Source organism: Cetorhinus maximus, chromosome 11, assembly GCF_964194155.1.
Source record: "Cetorhinus maximus chromosome 11, sCetMax3.hap1.1, whole genome shotgun sequence".
NCBI lineage: Eukaryota > Metazoa > Chordata > Chondrichthyes > Lamniformes > Cetorhinidae > Cetorhinus > Cetorhinus maximus.
The window spans coordinates 78,058,632-78,074,253 of record NC_135889.1 but is presented as its reverse complement, the minus strand read 5'-3'; the positions used below and the strand labels follow the sequence as shown (position 1 = coordinate 78,074,253).

At 43.4% G+C, this 15,622-nt stretch overlaps 1 protein-coding gene across 1 annotated transcript in view; it reads left to right on the top strand.

Moving 5' to 3' along the window:
• The window catches only part of ifih1 (interferon induced with helicase C domain 1), a 173,675-nt gene that overhangs the window by 16,948 nt on the left and 141,105 nt on the right, over positions 1–15,622 (top strand). The window contains exon 2 of the mRNA XM_078552277.1: positions 8,430–8,607. Coding sequence (XP_078408403.1) covers positions 8,430–8,607 — 178 coding nt within the window. The remainder of the gene's footprint in view (positions 1–8,429; positions 8,608–15,622) is intronic.

The window sequence follows — 15,622 nt, the reverse complement described above, 5'->3', positions numbered from 1 at the left end:
TACTCAAGTCACTCTCTAGTTTATCCAAGAGATGTGCTACAGCCTTCCGCACACATTCATATTCTTCTTGTTGGCTCTTGAGAAATGGAACCTTCATCTCAACTTCTTTCACAATTTTATTCAGGTATTTGTTTACTCTCTTATTTTCCAATTCTTTTCCAAGCTTATTAATCTTTTCATTCAGCTCAGCAACTACTCTAGTGAGTTTAGTTGCCCTTGTTTCAGAGTCATCTTTGGAACCCTTACACAAGCATAAAAACTTCACACGGGCATTCAGTTCATTTTGGAATCTTTCTTCCATGGTTACTGGCTGCTTCTTAGACTTTCTGAATTCGCTTTTTACATCCTTAGTAAAATGTTCTTTATCCATTTTTAAGGCCTGGATTTGCCCTTCTATACCACATATCTCATCTTTCATGTTCTCCAGATAACAACAAAGTTCAAGAATTTCACAACAAAGTTACAACAGTTTGTCAGTCTTGGTTTTTCATTCAGCATTCAGCCAACTGTTCTGATTTATCAATAATTCCTTTTCCTGTTCAAGGTGTTTTTCACGATACTTAATAGAGATTTCTGGTACTTGAAGTTCATCAAGTTTTAATTGGAGATCTATCTTTGTTGAGTTTGCTTCTGCAAGTTTATCATTTAGACATTTCAAGTCCTCATTCAAATGTTCTCCTTTCTGTATCTGGCACTCAAGTGTTCTTACCAGTTCTCGTTTCCATTAGCGAATTCATTTTAGCGTGTGAAAGTTGGCTCTCTACACTAATCAGATTTTCTTTCAATTGGTTGTTGTCAGCAATAAGATTCTCATGTTTGGCCACAGTAACTTTTAGGAGTTTGGCAAGATCAGCATGGTCAAGTGCCTGCTGCAACACAGTCATTGTCATGTTGCCTTGTAGTCTGGTCAAATCATTACCCAATATAAAATCAACCCCTTCCATCGGTAAATTAGGAACAATTGCCACAGTAACAATTCCTTTTACTAAGTCACTTTGTACATTGACCTTACATAAGCAAACAGGTTCATAACTTCAATGAATACCCCCTATTAATACTTTATCCTTCATCAAACCATCTGGAACACTAAATGTATCATCAGCCACCATCAATGACTGATCTGCCCAGTGTCTCTCAAAATAATAATTTGTTTCCTTGTTTTATGGGATATGTAAGAGACAAAATCTTTAAATTCTCCACTAAGCTGACTCATTTTAGCAGCATTCCTATCCTGAGCCATTTCCCCCTTTCTAGTATTTTTTGATGGACCACTTTTCACTTATACCATTGTTATGGTTTTAATGCCCATTTCGTTTTCTGGTACAGCCTTTTCTAAAGGCTTTGCAAGTGTTCCTATTACTGCCACTGGTTTATCATTCAGCTTCCAACATTGGGCTTTGAAATGTCATGTCTTATGGCAATAAAAGCATACTGATTTCTTTAAATCACTTTTATCCTCTATACTATCATTTTTCTTGACTGGAGCAGCTTCTGCCTTTTCCATAAAGACAGGCTCTTTCCTATTCCTCCAGCTTCCCTGTGGGTTTATAAATGGAGCTCTAGTTGCCTATGTGATACCCTTCTGCCAGAGCTGCTGCTTCCTGCACCTTAGAAACTTTACGATCTTCCAGGAGTGACTTAATAGCTATTGACATGCTGTTTTGAAATTCTTCCAGTATCATTAGCTCCCTCACATTCTCAAAATTTTGTTCTAACTTCAGTGATCAAAACCACCAATCCCACAATATTTCTCCCTACCTAAATCTACAAACCTTTCATTCAGCTTTTTCTTTAAAGTCTGACATTTCAACTGACATTCTTGAAGGACAGGTTTGTAAACATTAACTGCAGTTTTAACTACCTCATAATCTGAAGGTTGTTCTTCTGAAAGGCTAGAAGACATATTCATAGCTTTCCCGTCCAAAACACTTTGCAAGATGAGAGTCCATGGCTAGGATTTTTCCTTTGTCCGCCGGGCTCGGTGGGGGCGGGCGGGAGTGGTCGGGAAGCTGCTGCCTACGACCAGGGCCGACCGCGATTTCATGGGCCAATTAATGCCCGCCCAGCATGAAAGGTGTGCAGTAGCGTTTAGCGCTGCCTGTGAGGGGGGGGGGGGGGGGCGAGGAGGGCGAGTGTGCAACTTCACGCATGCGTGGGGGTGCGCGCTGGAAAAGCTCCTTGAGGCACAGAGCTGCCTCCGGGAGATGAAGAGCTTAAGAATTGAAAATAAACAATTTTAAATTGATAAAAAAACATCCCCCCCCCGGTGTGACTCTGTCACATGAGCAGGGACACGTTCTTAATGAAATATTAAAATTTATATTTTATTTTTAATTGCTGTTTGGAAACCTCATCCCGCCCATGGATGAAGGTTCCTAAAAAGTGCAAAGGCCGCTTGGCCTATTCGCCTGCCCGCCCACCACAAGGTTGGACGGGCAGTGAAAAATAACATTTAATTGGGACTTTAATGGCCTTAATAGGCCTTATAATTGTTGGCAGGTGCGCTGCCGATTCCGCCCGCGCCTGCCAGCCGAAATATCGCGCGAGTGCACGATGATGTCAGCATGCTTGCCCGATGTCATCACGCGTCATTTTGCGCTCGAGCAGGTCGGCCGCCCAGCGAGAAATCCTGCCCCATGTGTGCTTTGACCAGTTTAGCTTTGTAGCCACCTTTTCAAATGTTATAAAATATCTCTCAGCTCCGTCTTGAGTGAATTTAGGCAATAGACAAAGATTCTTTGTTATTTCAAAGCTCGGAATGGGACTTGATTCCTCATCTGAACCACTAGATTCTCTTTCACCCCATAACATAAACTGTTCTCTCATCAGATCATGATGTCTGATTTATTTCTCTCATTGGAACTCGAGCTCAAGCTTTCACATTTCCATTTCTTTTGCTCTTTTTCCTCCCTTGCTAACTTTTCTAACTTCTCTCTCTGGAGTTCAGCTTCAAGCTTTCGCATTTCTCTTTCTTTTTCCCGCTTTTCCATGTTTTTTTTTCATTTCTTTATCTGTTTCCATCTCAAGCTGCTTCATCTGCAACTGAATTCTAGCTAACTCAACTGAATTACCATCTGGATTAACTTTTGCTTCCTCCAGTCCCAGGTCCTGTTCTATTACCTCAATTATTACTGTTTTTTTTTCAGCCCTTGCTTTCACCTCTTAACTCTAACTCTTCTGTTAATCTGATTAACCTAACCTTGGTCAATTGTTGCAAATCATTTGGATAGATCTTCCCCCTCCAGAAAAGCTGTATTAATTGACAAAATCATTCTGCTTTTCAATCAGTATCATAGCATTCACTGTGGAAATCTTGTTAACCTCAACCTCAGAAAGTACCAGCAGTCATATTTATCTGTGCATTCATAATCCAGGACGAGCCTCCAATAATGTTATCCTAAACCTGACCCCCAAGGTTTTGGTAGGATCTGTTTATCACAGAATCATAGTGCAGAAGAAGCCCTTCGGCTCATCAAGTCTGCACTGACACTTGAGAAACACCTGACCTACCTACCTAATCCCATTTACCAGCATTTGGCCCATAGCCTTGAATGTTATGATGTGCCAAGGGCTCATCCAGGTACTTTTTTAAAGGATGTGAGGCAACCCTCCTCCACCACCCTCCCAGACAGCGAGTTCCAGACCATCACCACCCTCTGGGTAAAAAAGTTTTTCCTTATATCCCCCCTAAACCTCCTGCCGCTCATCTTGAACTTATGTCCCCTTGTGACTGACCCTTCATCTAAGGGGAACAGCTGCTCCCTATCCACCCTGTCCATGCCCCTCATAATCTTGTACACCTTGATCAGGTCGCCCCTCAGTCTTCTCTGCTCCAACAAAAACAACCCAAGTCTATCCAACCTCTCTTCATAACTTAAATGTTTCATCCCAGGCGGCATCCTGGTGAATCTCCTCTGCACCCCCTCCAGTGCAATCACATCCTTCCTATAATGTGGCGACCAGAACTGCACACAGTACTCCAGCTGTGGCTTCACCAAGGTTCTATACAACTCCAACATAACCTCCCTACTTTTGTAATCTATGCCTCGATTGATAAAGGCAAGTGTCCTATATGCCTTTTTCACCACCCCATTAACATGCCCCTCCGCCTTCAGAGATCTATGGACACACACGCCAAGGTCCCTTTGTTCCTCAGAACTTCCTAGTGCCATGCTGTTCATTGAATACTTCCTTGTCAAATTACTCCTTCCAAAGTGTATCACCTCACACTTTTCAGGGTTAAATTCCATCTGCCACTTATCTGCCCATTTGACCATCCCGTCTATATCTTCCTGTAGCCCGAGACACTCAACCTCGCTGTTAACCACATGGCCAATAATGTTTTGTTTAAAGTAGACAAAGTTTGAGATTCGAGACAGTTGCCCAGTGAATAAAGCCACAAGATTCCACAGCTTTTGAACAAACAAAAATAAACTTTATTATACAAAGCCAGAAAGCTAAAACAATTTACAATATCTGCCTTATATTCTAACATTCAGGGTTAATATGAGGTACATGTGAATTAACAGGCAAACTGTAATGGAACACACCACACTACATACTATACACACTAAATGACAGATACAAGCAAGACAGAGTCCAGGGATTTCTCAACAACCCACCCAGATGCCAGCAACAATGTGAGTCAGCCATTCTCACTGAAACTCTACCTCCCTCATGAGGGGTTCCCGTCTTCACCATCAAAAATCTAATCTGGGAATTCTCTCCAAAAGTCGCTCCAACTTGGATGTCATGAACCATGGTCTATTTCACAGGGTTTCAATCTCATCTCCTGAGATTCTGGATTTCCGAATTTGCACTCAAGCACCAACTCACAAGCACAACTTCAGCTCTTCAACTGTGCTGAGCAGAACACTACTGCTCCAAAGGGATACCTTTGCCACAACAGCCCATAGAATGGAACTACCAACCTTCAGCTACTTCTTGGATTTTCAGCGCTTCCCTGAGCCCCTTTCGCTCACCAGGGCTTCCTCTGAGCCCTCCTCAACCCTGAATCGTTTTCCTACTTTTAACTTACCTGGGACCTGTCTCTGTCTCCTGTCTCTGCCCCCTACCTGATACTGCCTTTTGGGAGCTCTCCCTGTTCCCCCTCCCCTTTCGGACTGCGCATGCGCGAAAGCTCTAAGGTTTGTCGAGGATTGAAGTTCATAACCTCCACTCTCAATGTTAAGTAAGGTAAGTTGACTTTCATAACACTCCCAAAACAAAACAACTCTCTGGGCTGCATTTCTTTGCAAGCATTGTAGCCTCCTTGTCTCCAATTCTCCAGCTAAGTAAGCCCACCTGCAGTTTTATGATCTTACCATTCAAGCTGTTAACCTCTTAAGTCTTGGCCCCAACCTTTTAAGTGTACAAGTCTTTGGTTGCATTTATCCCATTTTTCATCTTCCCAGAACCAAACATTACATCTAAAATATTAACATGAACCATGAACTAGATATTTATATCATGGGCTTCCCCAGGGTCAGAATTGGCACGCCTGTGCTTCTTGATATATGCTAATAACCTAGACAGGGCACAATTTCAAAATTTATGGATGATACAAAACTTGGAGGTATTGTGAAGTGTGGGAAGGATAGTGATAGCAATCAAGAGGACATAGGCAGGCTGTTGGAATGGGCGTGGCACATAATAAGTCAAAAAACATGGTCTCCCCCACTGTTCCCTATTGTCTTAATGCTGCCGTTTCTCTCTTTTTTCTCTTCTGCTTCTGTCTTTCCTGCTTTTTCCTTCTGCTGCACTTTCCATAATTTTCTATTTTTGTTTCGTTCTCTGCCTTTTTTTTCCCTTTTGGACAGACTTGTACGATGTGGAAGGAAGCCATCAATGGTTGCAGCCTGCATTTTGGAAGGGATTTGGGGGGAAATATGGTCCTCAGCAGCTCCAGCCCCACCCAAACACGCACTTCGCCTCACACCTTCACTTTGACTGTGTCCTCTACCACTCGTACTGGTTGATGAGGACATTGCCTAAGGTGACACAGTGGAATGGATAAATAAGCACTGATGGGCCTCCTTTTTCACATGTATCAGAATTCTGTGGGAGCCCCATAGCATGAATAACACATACATAGCCACAGTCAGTGCTTATCATGAATAAAACATGAAGCCACTCTGCTCACATCATGAATAACTCATACATTCCCACAGTGCAACCTTTAAAATGAAATACATATGTGACCACAGTGCACCCCTTACCATGAATAAGTCATTAACTACAATGCAGCTCTTTACCATGAATAACATACAGTGGACTACAGCAATCCATTCGTTACTTGACCTTCATGTTATATTTGAGATTGACAGCCGCTTTATATATTCCATTTTAACAATCTTTACCCACAGGCTGTGTGGGTGGGGCTGGTATGGTTTATCTCGGCCACCAAGGAAATTATCACTTTGACTTCACCTTGCCAATTCTGAAACTAGATAGAAGACCCAATTGGAATTCAGGAAGAACTTCTATTCTCAGAGAGCAATGAAAATGTGGAATTCATGACCACTTTGGATTAGCAGAGTTGAATTTAAGGGGAGGTTGGAGAGAGAGGAATACAAGGGTGCTTTGATGGGGTGAGATGACGTGAGAGGAGGCTCGTGTAGACATGAACACTGGCGTAGACTTGTGCAGCTAGATGTAAATTTGGTGCTATAAATTCCATGTAAAATGCTTACCAGAGCATCGACTTACATCAATTTCTGCTGTGACGACTATAACCAGAATGAGCAGAAAGCCTGATTCACATCTCTGGCTGGTTTCCCACAAGTACAGGGTGCCACTGATTGCACACACAGGGCAATCTGAGACCGCCTGATGAACCAGGAGTTTTGATCAACAGCAAAGGATTTTATACTATCAATGTAGAGCTGGTAACAACCACAAGAAAGGGGTCATGCATGTGTGCACAAGGTTCCCTAGGAGCTGTCATGGTGCTTTTATACAGTGGCAGAAAGAAAGACCTTTATTTTCTGTAGCGTCTTTCATGGTCCATCCCAAAGCGCTTTACATCCAATGAAGTACTTTTTGACATGCAGTCACTGTTGTAGGAGTTCATGACAGCCAGTTTGCAAACTGCAAGCTCCCACAAACAGTAATGTGATAATGACCAGATGATCTATTTTTAGTAATGTTGATTGAAGGATAAGTCTAAGCCGGAGAGAATTCTCTTGCTCTCCTTCAAAATAGTGCCATGGGATCTTTTACATCAATCCAAGCTGGCACATAGGGCCTCGGTTTAACAGCTCACCTGAAAGGTGGACAGATCACAAAACAAGCTTAAAACACCAGTGGTTGGCCATCTTCTGTATTTTGACACGCAGCTGCTGTTTTTCTTTAAATTAAAAAAAAAACACACACTCTCTATGAATGAAAATCACATAAAGTTTTTGAAATGTGTTCTCTAGATTTTCTTCAAATAGTTTTGAAAAATAGCTGACCAGAGTCTGCTAGAGGCAAAAGAAAATTTGAGATGAATGGTACAGCTTGGAAATTAAGTACAGTGCACATACCCAGAATGCTCTATTCAAAGTCAGCTTATAGTGTCACAACTTGGGGCACTGATATCACCAAGAGGAGAGATGGACACATTCGACTAAAAACATTAATGTAGGCATTAAAAGGTCTCAAAATACAATTAAATACGTAGTTAAATTTGATTATATTATTGTGAAACATGTATTTTTAGAGCATAAATTTCTGTTAGGGAGTAAACATTGTAGATCAAAAATTTTCAGTGTTTTGAGTAATTTATGGGGAAATGATAATACAGTGCCACCCAGTGGTCATATCCTGCAATTACAGGATGACATATATTCAAGCAGTTTTCATCAGGAATGAGATCATAGAAATGAATTTATAAGGGAAAAACTTGAAAAAAATGTGACAACAGGAAGTAGGATAGACAAGAAGAGTACACAGACATAAAGAGCCCAGAATTTCATACACCTGAGTAATAACTACATTGGAGGTATAAACAGATGGCAAAACAGGAGCAGCTCCAGGAAATCCCCAGTTCACGATTTTTAGTAACATAACCCTTTATCAGCTCTCTCACATACAATTAAGTCCCAAGTACAGGGACTATAATTATGTGGCCAGCTTGGCACGACTCATAACTATTTATCCTCTGAGTCAGAAGGTTTTGATTCAAGCTTGTTCAGGAATTTGATCATGTGATCTAGATTGGTTCTTTAGTGTAGTGTTGAGGGAGTGCTACGTCGTTGAAGGCGTCCTTTTGACAAATATTAATTTTTGCCTCTCCATCTAGGTCAATGCTAAAGATCCAATGGTACTTTTCATTCTCTCAGTGACTTCCTCAATTAACATCACCAAATTGGATGAATAAAAAATGTGTAAACAAATGCATAACTGTGACAATGTCCTTTAGAGCTAATCTGAATGTGTCCTTTCAGATATCCAGTGAAACCAGACAAAAGGGAAATAAAGCAGGAGCCCGGCAATTATTGAAGAGAGTAATGATGAAATCTCCTGGCTGGTTTTCCAAGTTTTTGGATGTACTACAACAGACTGGATATGAGGATCTTGCAAAAATGTTAGCTGGCAATGATAATAGCCAACCTAAAACATTAGGTAAGTTCTGAACTCTTTACGTTCATACTAGTATTTCTGTATTTAATGGTGCACCTATACCCAGCAATGTTTTAAGGGCAATACAAATAATAGCTGACTAGTTTCTTACAATGTTAAATCAATACTGATAGTTGGTTTGCAAAGTCAGATTTGCACATGCACTTAAAAATACAGGTTCGTGAACTCCAACTTAGTAATAAGTTTTTAAATAGATAGTAATAAACTGCAATTAACCTATCATCCATTTAATTGGAAAAATAGTAAGTTAAATAAATTTTGATCTTATCTAAAATCTGATGGACTAAACCAGAAAATAGATTTATACAATTGCAATAAATGCCTGCCAGTCTTTAAATAAAGCTGCTTGAGCAGATACAGAATAGCTACACGAACGAACAATTTAAGATAATCAGTGGAGCTCGTCATGTGGCTCCTTTACGCTTGCTAGAAATGACATACATTCAACCACAGGGACCTGTTCTCTGCAATCAAAGTCTTGCACTTTTTTTGAATTACCTGTGAGCTTGGGGAGCCTATAGTTTCCTGTTGCTTTCCCCATGGCAATACCTTGGCCAATCAGAGTTGACTTGCCAATCAATCAGCACCCTTTCCTCCTGTAGTATAAATTGTTGTGAAATTTGGCATTCTTGTGTTTGTCCTGATGAGTGCAAGATGAAAAGCTTCAGCAACATGTCTCTTTTCAGCAATACTCAAAAGGCGGAATTATGACACCTCATTATGTCACCGTGGAGCTATAGAAGTTTATAACACGCAAAGAGGCTATTAGGCTCATGGTTCTTGGTTCTTTGCTGCAGAAACCCGAAAGTATCTTCATTGTCTAGCTCTCCCTCATAGGGTGGAATTTAACGATGGCCGAGAGTGCAGGGAAGGAGAGCGGGGGAACTTAATTGGGCTGGAGGTGAAATTTCAGGTTCCCAACATTGGCAATAAGTCACCAATTTAATTTGGCATTGGCTTGGAGGGGAATCGGGTTTCCTGACGGCAAGCGGTGAGAACTTATTTATAATGCATTAGCATGTCCTGTGTGCTCATTAAAACGCCAGCTTTTCAGATTAACTGGCACCTTTGCGATTAAATTGGAGGTGAGCAGAAACTGTGTGCCTTCATTTTCACGTCCAATTAAAGCTGGCGTGGAGTTGGCAAGGTAGTCTTCAGGATGGATTTGGAGTGGGTAGGAGCTGCTTTTGTTGTTTGTGAAAGGTCGCTGGAACGGGGAGAGGAGGCTGAGATGCTTCATGTAGTGCGAGTCATAGCTGTCCAAGGGAGGGTGTTGGCTGAACTAAGGAGGGTCGTGGGTGACAGAAGGGAGGGAGCAGGACAACAGAGGGAAGGTCAAGGTTGATCAAGGGCAGCTCAAGTTTGGTTCAGAGGAGGTAAAGGGTGAGTCGAGGGTCACCGAGGGCAAGCCAAGGGTGATGGAAGGAGGGTTAAGGATGGCGGCAGGCCTATCGAGGGAGTTGGGAGGACAGGTCAAGGGTGATGAGGGAAGGGGGAGGGTCAAAGACAATGGAGGGAAAGCCAAGGGTGACTGAGTGAGGGTGGAGGGTGGTGGCTGACAGGTCCAGGGATATAGTAGGAATGTCGAGGGGCATTGCAGAAACAACAGGCGATCAGATTGAGGTGGGAAGAGACCAGGCTGTGGGCGAAGGGTAGCATGGGGCTTCCCATTGGTGCACATGCACAAGGGTCATGTAGACAATGGTGCCCATTTCTTTTTCTGCCTTTTGTCCACAGTTCACTTTTTATAGGCTACGCGGGTTTATTTAACTCTGTATTTGGAGGCTTGGGCAGAGGGAGGAGAGGGACCAGGAGAGTATGGTCTTAGGCCATGCACACCACCAGTGGGTGACACCAGAGGGCGAGGTTGCTCAGGATGCAGGCAGCCAGTTGCCTGTGCGACCATGAGCAATGGTTTCACATGTGGAGCAAGTACCTCCAAATATCTGAGAGGCAATACTAGAGACAGCTAAAACTGTCTGGGAAGGTGGTCCTCTGTGTGCATTCATTCACGAAGACCCAGAGTCCCTTAAAAGTTACCATGGCTTCACAAAGGACACGTGTGGTATCTCACAGCCAGCCGTTCACAGATACCAATACCCCATTTAAAAGGGCCAACGAGTTTGTTAAATTCACCGCTGATCCTGAGAGTACGGCTGCCAGAGCTGTGGGCTTCGGGGCCAATGTGGGTTTCCCACAAATCCAAGGGCTTATAGACTGCACTCGTGGCGATCAGAGCTCTGTGGGAACAGCCAGCAGCATTCATTATCTAAAAAGAGTTTCACTCCATCAATGTGCAAGTCGTCTGCGACGACAGCAAATGAGTCCTCCAGGTGTGTGATCGGTTCCTGGGGTGCTCTCATGATTCTTACACTCTCCGACACCCAGGTGCCCCAGCTGTTTGAGTCCCCGCACAGCTGCAGGGCTGCATCCCTGGGTGACAGGGAGTATCCACTAAAAACATGGCTCCTGATGCCTGTACAGAATCTGCAAAGCCCAGCACAGGAGTGGTACAATGCTTCCCATGCCTTCATAAGGGTGACAATGGAACTTACCGTAGGATTGTTAAAGATGAGGTTCTGCTGCCTGGTCTGGTCAGGCGGAACCCTGCAGTAAGTGCCACAGAGGGTATCCAGGATCATTTTGGTCCGCTGCGCGCTACACAAGTTGGTGCAGCAAAGAGGTGAGGACTTGTCAGCCAGGGAGATGGAGGAGCGACGCTCCCTGGATGAGGACAAAGGGGAAGAATCAGGTGACCGCGAGACCAGGCATGTTGTTGCTCCATTAGAAAACGCCTGGGCAATTGAGATATGAGCTGGGAGGCCCTTGAAACCCTTATTCAGACTCGTTTTCAGTCAGAGTGAAGCCCCTGGAAGCCCTGATGGTCACTGCCTCACGCATAATATCGCTATAGATCTGTGCCCAACTCCAGAACACCCCACACACCTAGAAGGACAAAGGCTGCAGGCGTTTGGGAACTGCACCATCATCTTCAGGGTCTGCTCAAAGCCACACACCCTCCTGACTTGGAACTAGGTCACAGATGCTTCACTGCTACAGGTTGAAGATGCTGGAACTGTCTTCCTAACTGCACTGTGTATGAACCTGCAACAGCAGGTCCAGAGTCCAGTGAGACACCCACCTTCTCAGGAGAATTATGGGAGGGGCAGCTATGCTGGCTTACCAGTGATGTTAACATGCCATGAAAGAATCAAGCACGAGAGGCACAAGAAAATCTAATCATCAATGAGCAAAGCACACTGTAAATGAGATGTCACTAAATCCCCTTCGCCCATAACTCAGACGAAGTCGGGGGAAGCAGCAGCTGAAAGAACCTCCTTGGGACCTGCGGAGGAGAGGATAAAGCAAAACCCAGGATCGGGGCCTTCACTTACTGAGAGGAAATCAGGAGAAGCAACTGCAGAGAGCTGAGTCTGGGAGCTGTGGAGAGACACAGCTTCAGCTTCCAGCATGCACTGAGTTTGAGAGAGAAAAAAATTCAAGCAGTGACCTCACAGGAAAGCTGTAAGCCAATTGGTTGGTGAGTAACTGCTGTTAGAGTCTGTCTGTGAAGAACTGGAATTTAGAAAAACATAAACTTTTAAATAATCCTAAAGTACCCACCTTATAATTAATTTAGATACATGAGCAAAAGGGAAGAAACTAATGAGTCCATTATTTACTTTATTCTTAGCTGATAGCGTTTATTGGATTACTAAGATTTAAATGAGTACACTAAGTGAGGTGAGAGAAGCATTAATTTAATGCAAAATTAATTAAGAAAATAATTTGTTATTTAATTAAGATGCTGTAAGGATGGCAGGGCAGGTGATGTGCAGGATGTGGGAGCTCCTGGATGCAGGGCAAACACATCTGCAGTAAGTGTCTGTGGCTTGAGGAGCTTTGGCTCAGAGTCATTGAGCTGGAGGTTGAGCTGTGCACACCGCAACACATCAGGTAGGGGAATTTTGCCTAGACACTGTTCCAGGAAGTGGTCACACTCCTTAGGATAGGGCCTTCTGCTTTGGTCAGTGGTCAGGGACAGGAGGATGTGACTGCAAGCGAGGTAGGTAAAGGGATTGAGAAGGTAGAGGTGGAGGTGCCTCAGCCCTTGCAATTTTCAAACAGGTTCCAGGTGCTTGCAGGTTAAAAGGACAAGAGTGGGGACTAATGAGCAAACTGACCATGGCACCATGGTACAGGAAGGCATTCTGACTTAGAAACATATCACTGTTCCTTCACTGTCACTGGGTCAAAATCCTGGAACTCCCTTCATAACAGCACTGTGGGTGTACCTACACCACATGGACTGCAGCGGCTCAAGAAGGCAGCTCGCCAACACCTTCTCAAGGGCAATAAGAGATGGGCAATAAATGCTGGCCCAGCCAACAATGCCCAGATCCCGTGAATGAATAAAAAATAACTCTTAAGACTATCACACATTAAATGGCATCTCACTCACTGTCAGCATCACCAATCACTCTCACACACACCCTCACATCTCCATCTGGCCTCATCTCCTCTGGAGACTGTTTCCTCAACCCTCACCATTTTAAGGCCACTTGCACAGATCAACATGTGCCCCCAAACACACCCTGAGATACCCCACTTCCCCAAGCAAGCCCTAGCTCTGCAGCTGTTGAAAAGCCACCACCGCCTTAAAGCTGGTCTGGTAAGTGGAGACCTGCCCGTGAGCCCCCCCTAAAGGCGATGTGGTGCTGCCTGCAAAGCCTGGCGCTGATGACCACGAATGCTGCCCAAAGCAAGGTAGGCAAACAAACCATGAAGTCCCAAGCGAAGTGCCAGGTGCATGTTGCTTATGTATAGTTGTGAAATATGTCGGCGTGAGCTCATGTTCCAGTGTGGGGGGATGATTCTGGTCAGCAGGGCTTATAATCAGATGCTAAAGAATTGAAATTAGCTTCCTGACAAGCGATGGTGAGAAACGCGGCCCGCCATTGACAAGCAGAGCGGACAATCGCAAACTGGTTTTACAAGGTGAAACTGATTTTTGCGGTCTCCTGATATTTTCCGCTCCCGCCCGCTAGGACACCCACCACAAATGGAAGTGGAAAATCCCGGCTTCTGTCTTGATGCAACATTCTTATACTCTAGTGCTGTGATACTGTCCTCCAGTAACTATCTCTCTTGAAAATGGTATCACCAGCAATATTAAGTCCAAATTTAACCCAAGCTTTTGTTATAGCAATTCTGTCATAGCCTTCCCTGGTTATTAATGCATCTAATTGCTTCAGTGCCATTTTGAATGCTTTTTTGCGTTTACAAACATTCTTGACTCCAATTTTTGTGGTTCAGAACCCATATTTTTTTTTCTGGATTTTCTCATTCATCTTTTGATATTCCTTGCCCTTATCATAATTTCTTTTCTATCTCTCACTGCCTAATATAGTCTGTTTCTTTCCTTTTCTTCTGTTTTCTTTACTTAACTAATTATTTGTGTTAAGTCTTTTGCTTTTATTGGTGCCCAGTTGCCTAGGTCCTAAGATCTGGAATTCCCTAACCTTTCCACCTCTCTACCTCACTTTCCTCCTTTAAGACACTCCTTAAAGCCAACAATTTTTAACCAAGCTTTTGATCATCTGATCTAATGGACAGGCTCGTCCCAGTTGAGAGGAAGTCCCATCGCCAGGGTCAAATTTAGTTTGTGTGATTGCAAGGGCGCATTCTTAGGGATTGCCCTGTCTGCAGCCAATTAACACCCAGTAAGCAGGGGAACTAGCCAAAATGGGTGGCCAATAGCAGAAAGCTCCGGCACATACAAGAAAGATGATATGGCTGGAATTTTGGCAGGCAGGAAGGGTAAAAATCAGGTGCCGTAGTGCCGGAACTGTCTTTGGGCACTTCAGGCTCTCCTCCCACCACCGCTGGGATTTTACTTGTGGCAGTGGGACCAGGGCCAAGTGTCCAGGTTGCCAGATAAAACTTGGAGGCTTTGTTGTCAGCTAGTCAAAGGTGATTGTTGCTTCTCCAAGTGACGTAGTGCTGGATATGTAAAGTATTACAACCAGTTGAAGAGGGGTGCAATGACTCCTGGTTTTTTTTTAACCATTCTTCAAATGGTTGCAGCAGAGGTTTTGAATTTTAAAAGGATGCTGTATTGTCAATTTGGTATGTACTTGACTGTGTGCAGTTTGTAAGAATTAAGTCAGACAGGTATTCCTAAGTTTAAAAACGTGTAAGGGGTTAGCTTTATTAAAATGTTGAATATGTACAAATATGTCCTACTCTCCACTAACACGTACAAACACACATTTAAACCCCAAGCATGCAGGAAAACTACAACTTTACAAAGTATCAGATGTTAAACTTAGCCAGGTTAAAGTGCAGACTCAAGAAAGAAGCCAATCAAAATTCACTGATTGCATCCAGAGATTGGTCTTCAGGTGAGGTGGTTACTTTTCACAGCCATGGCCAGCATGTCCCTTTTTCACTCCTGGAAACACTTGTAGAAATCCAACAGCTTTTAGTAGAGAGTCTCTGTATGCTGTAGAAATGTAGACACGCTTTTAACTCAGCAAAACAGTTCAAAGCTTAGATAGAATCTTGTAGGGAGAGAAAGAGGGCGAATGACAGGTGCTTTCTCCAGCAACTAAAATATCTCTTCCAAATCCCAAATTCAAGCATTTCATTTTTTTTTTTGGAAAAATATAATTATTCATAAAATATCTGAAAGAACATTACAAAAAAGTTCTAAATGGCCATCACAAAAAATGCAATAACAGAATCACATAATCACACTGTGCAGAAGAGGCCCTTCGGCCCATCGAGTCTGCACCAACACATGAGAAACACCTGGCCTACCTACCTACCTAATCCCATTTACCAGCACTTGGCCCATAGCCTTGAATGTTATGACGTGCCAAGTGCTCATCCAGGTACTTTTTAAAGGATGTGAGGCAACCCACCTCCACCACCCTCCCAGGCAGCGTATTCCAGACCATCACCACCCTCTGGGTAAAAAAGTTTTTCCTCACAC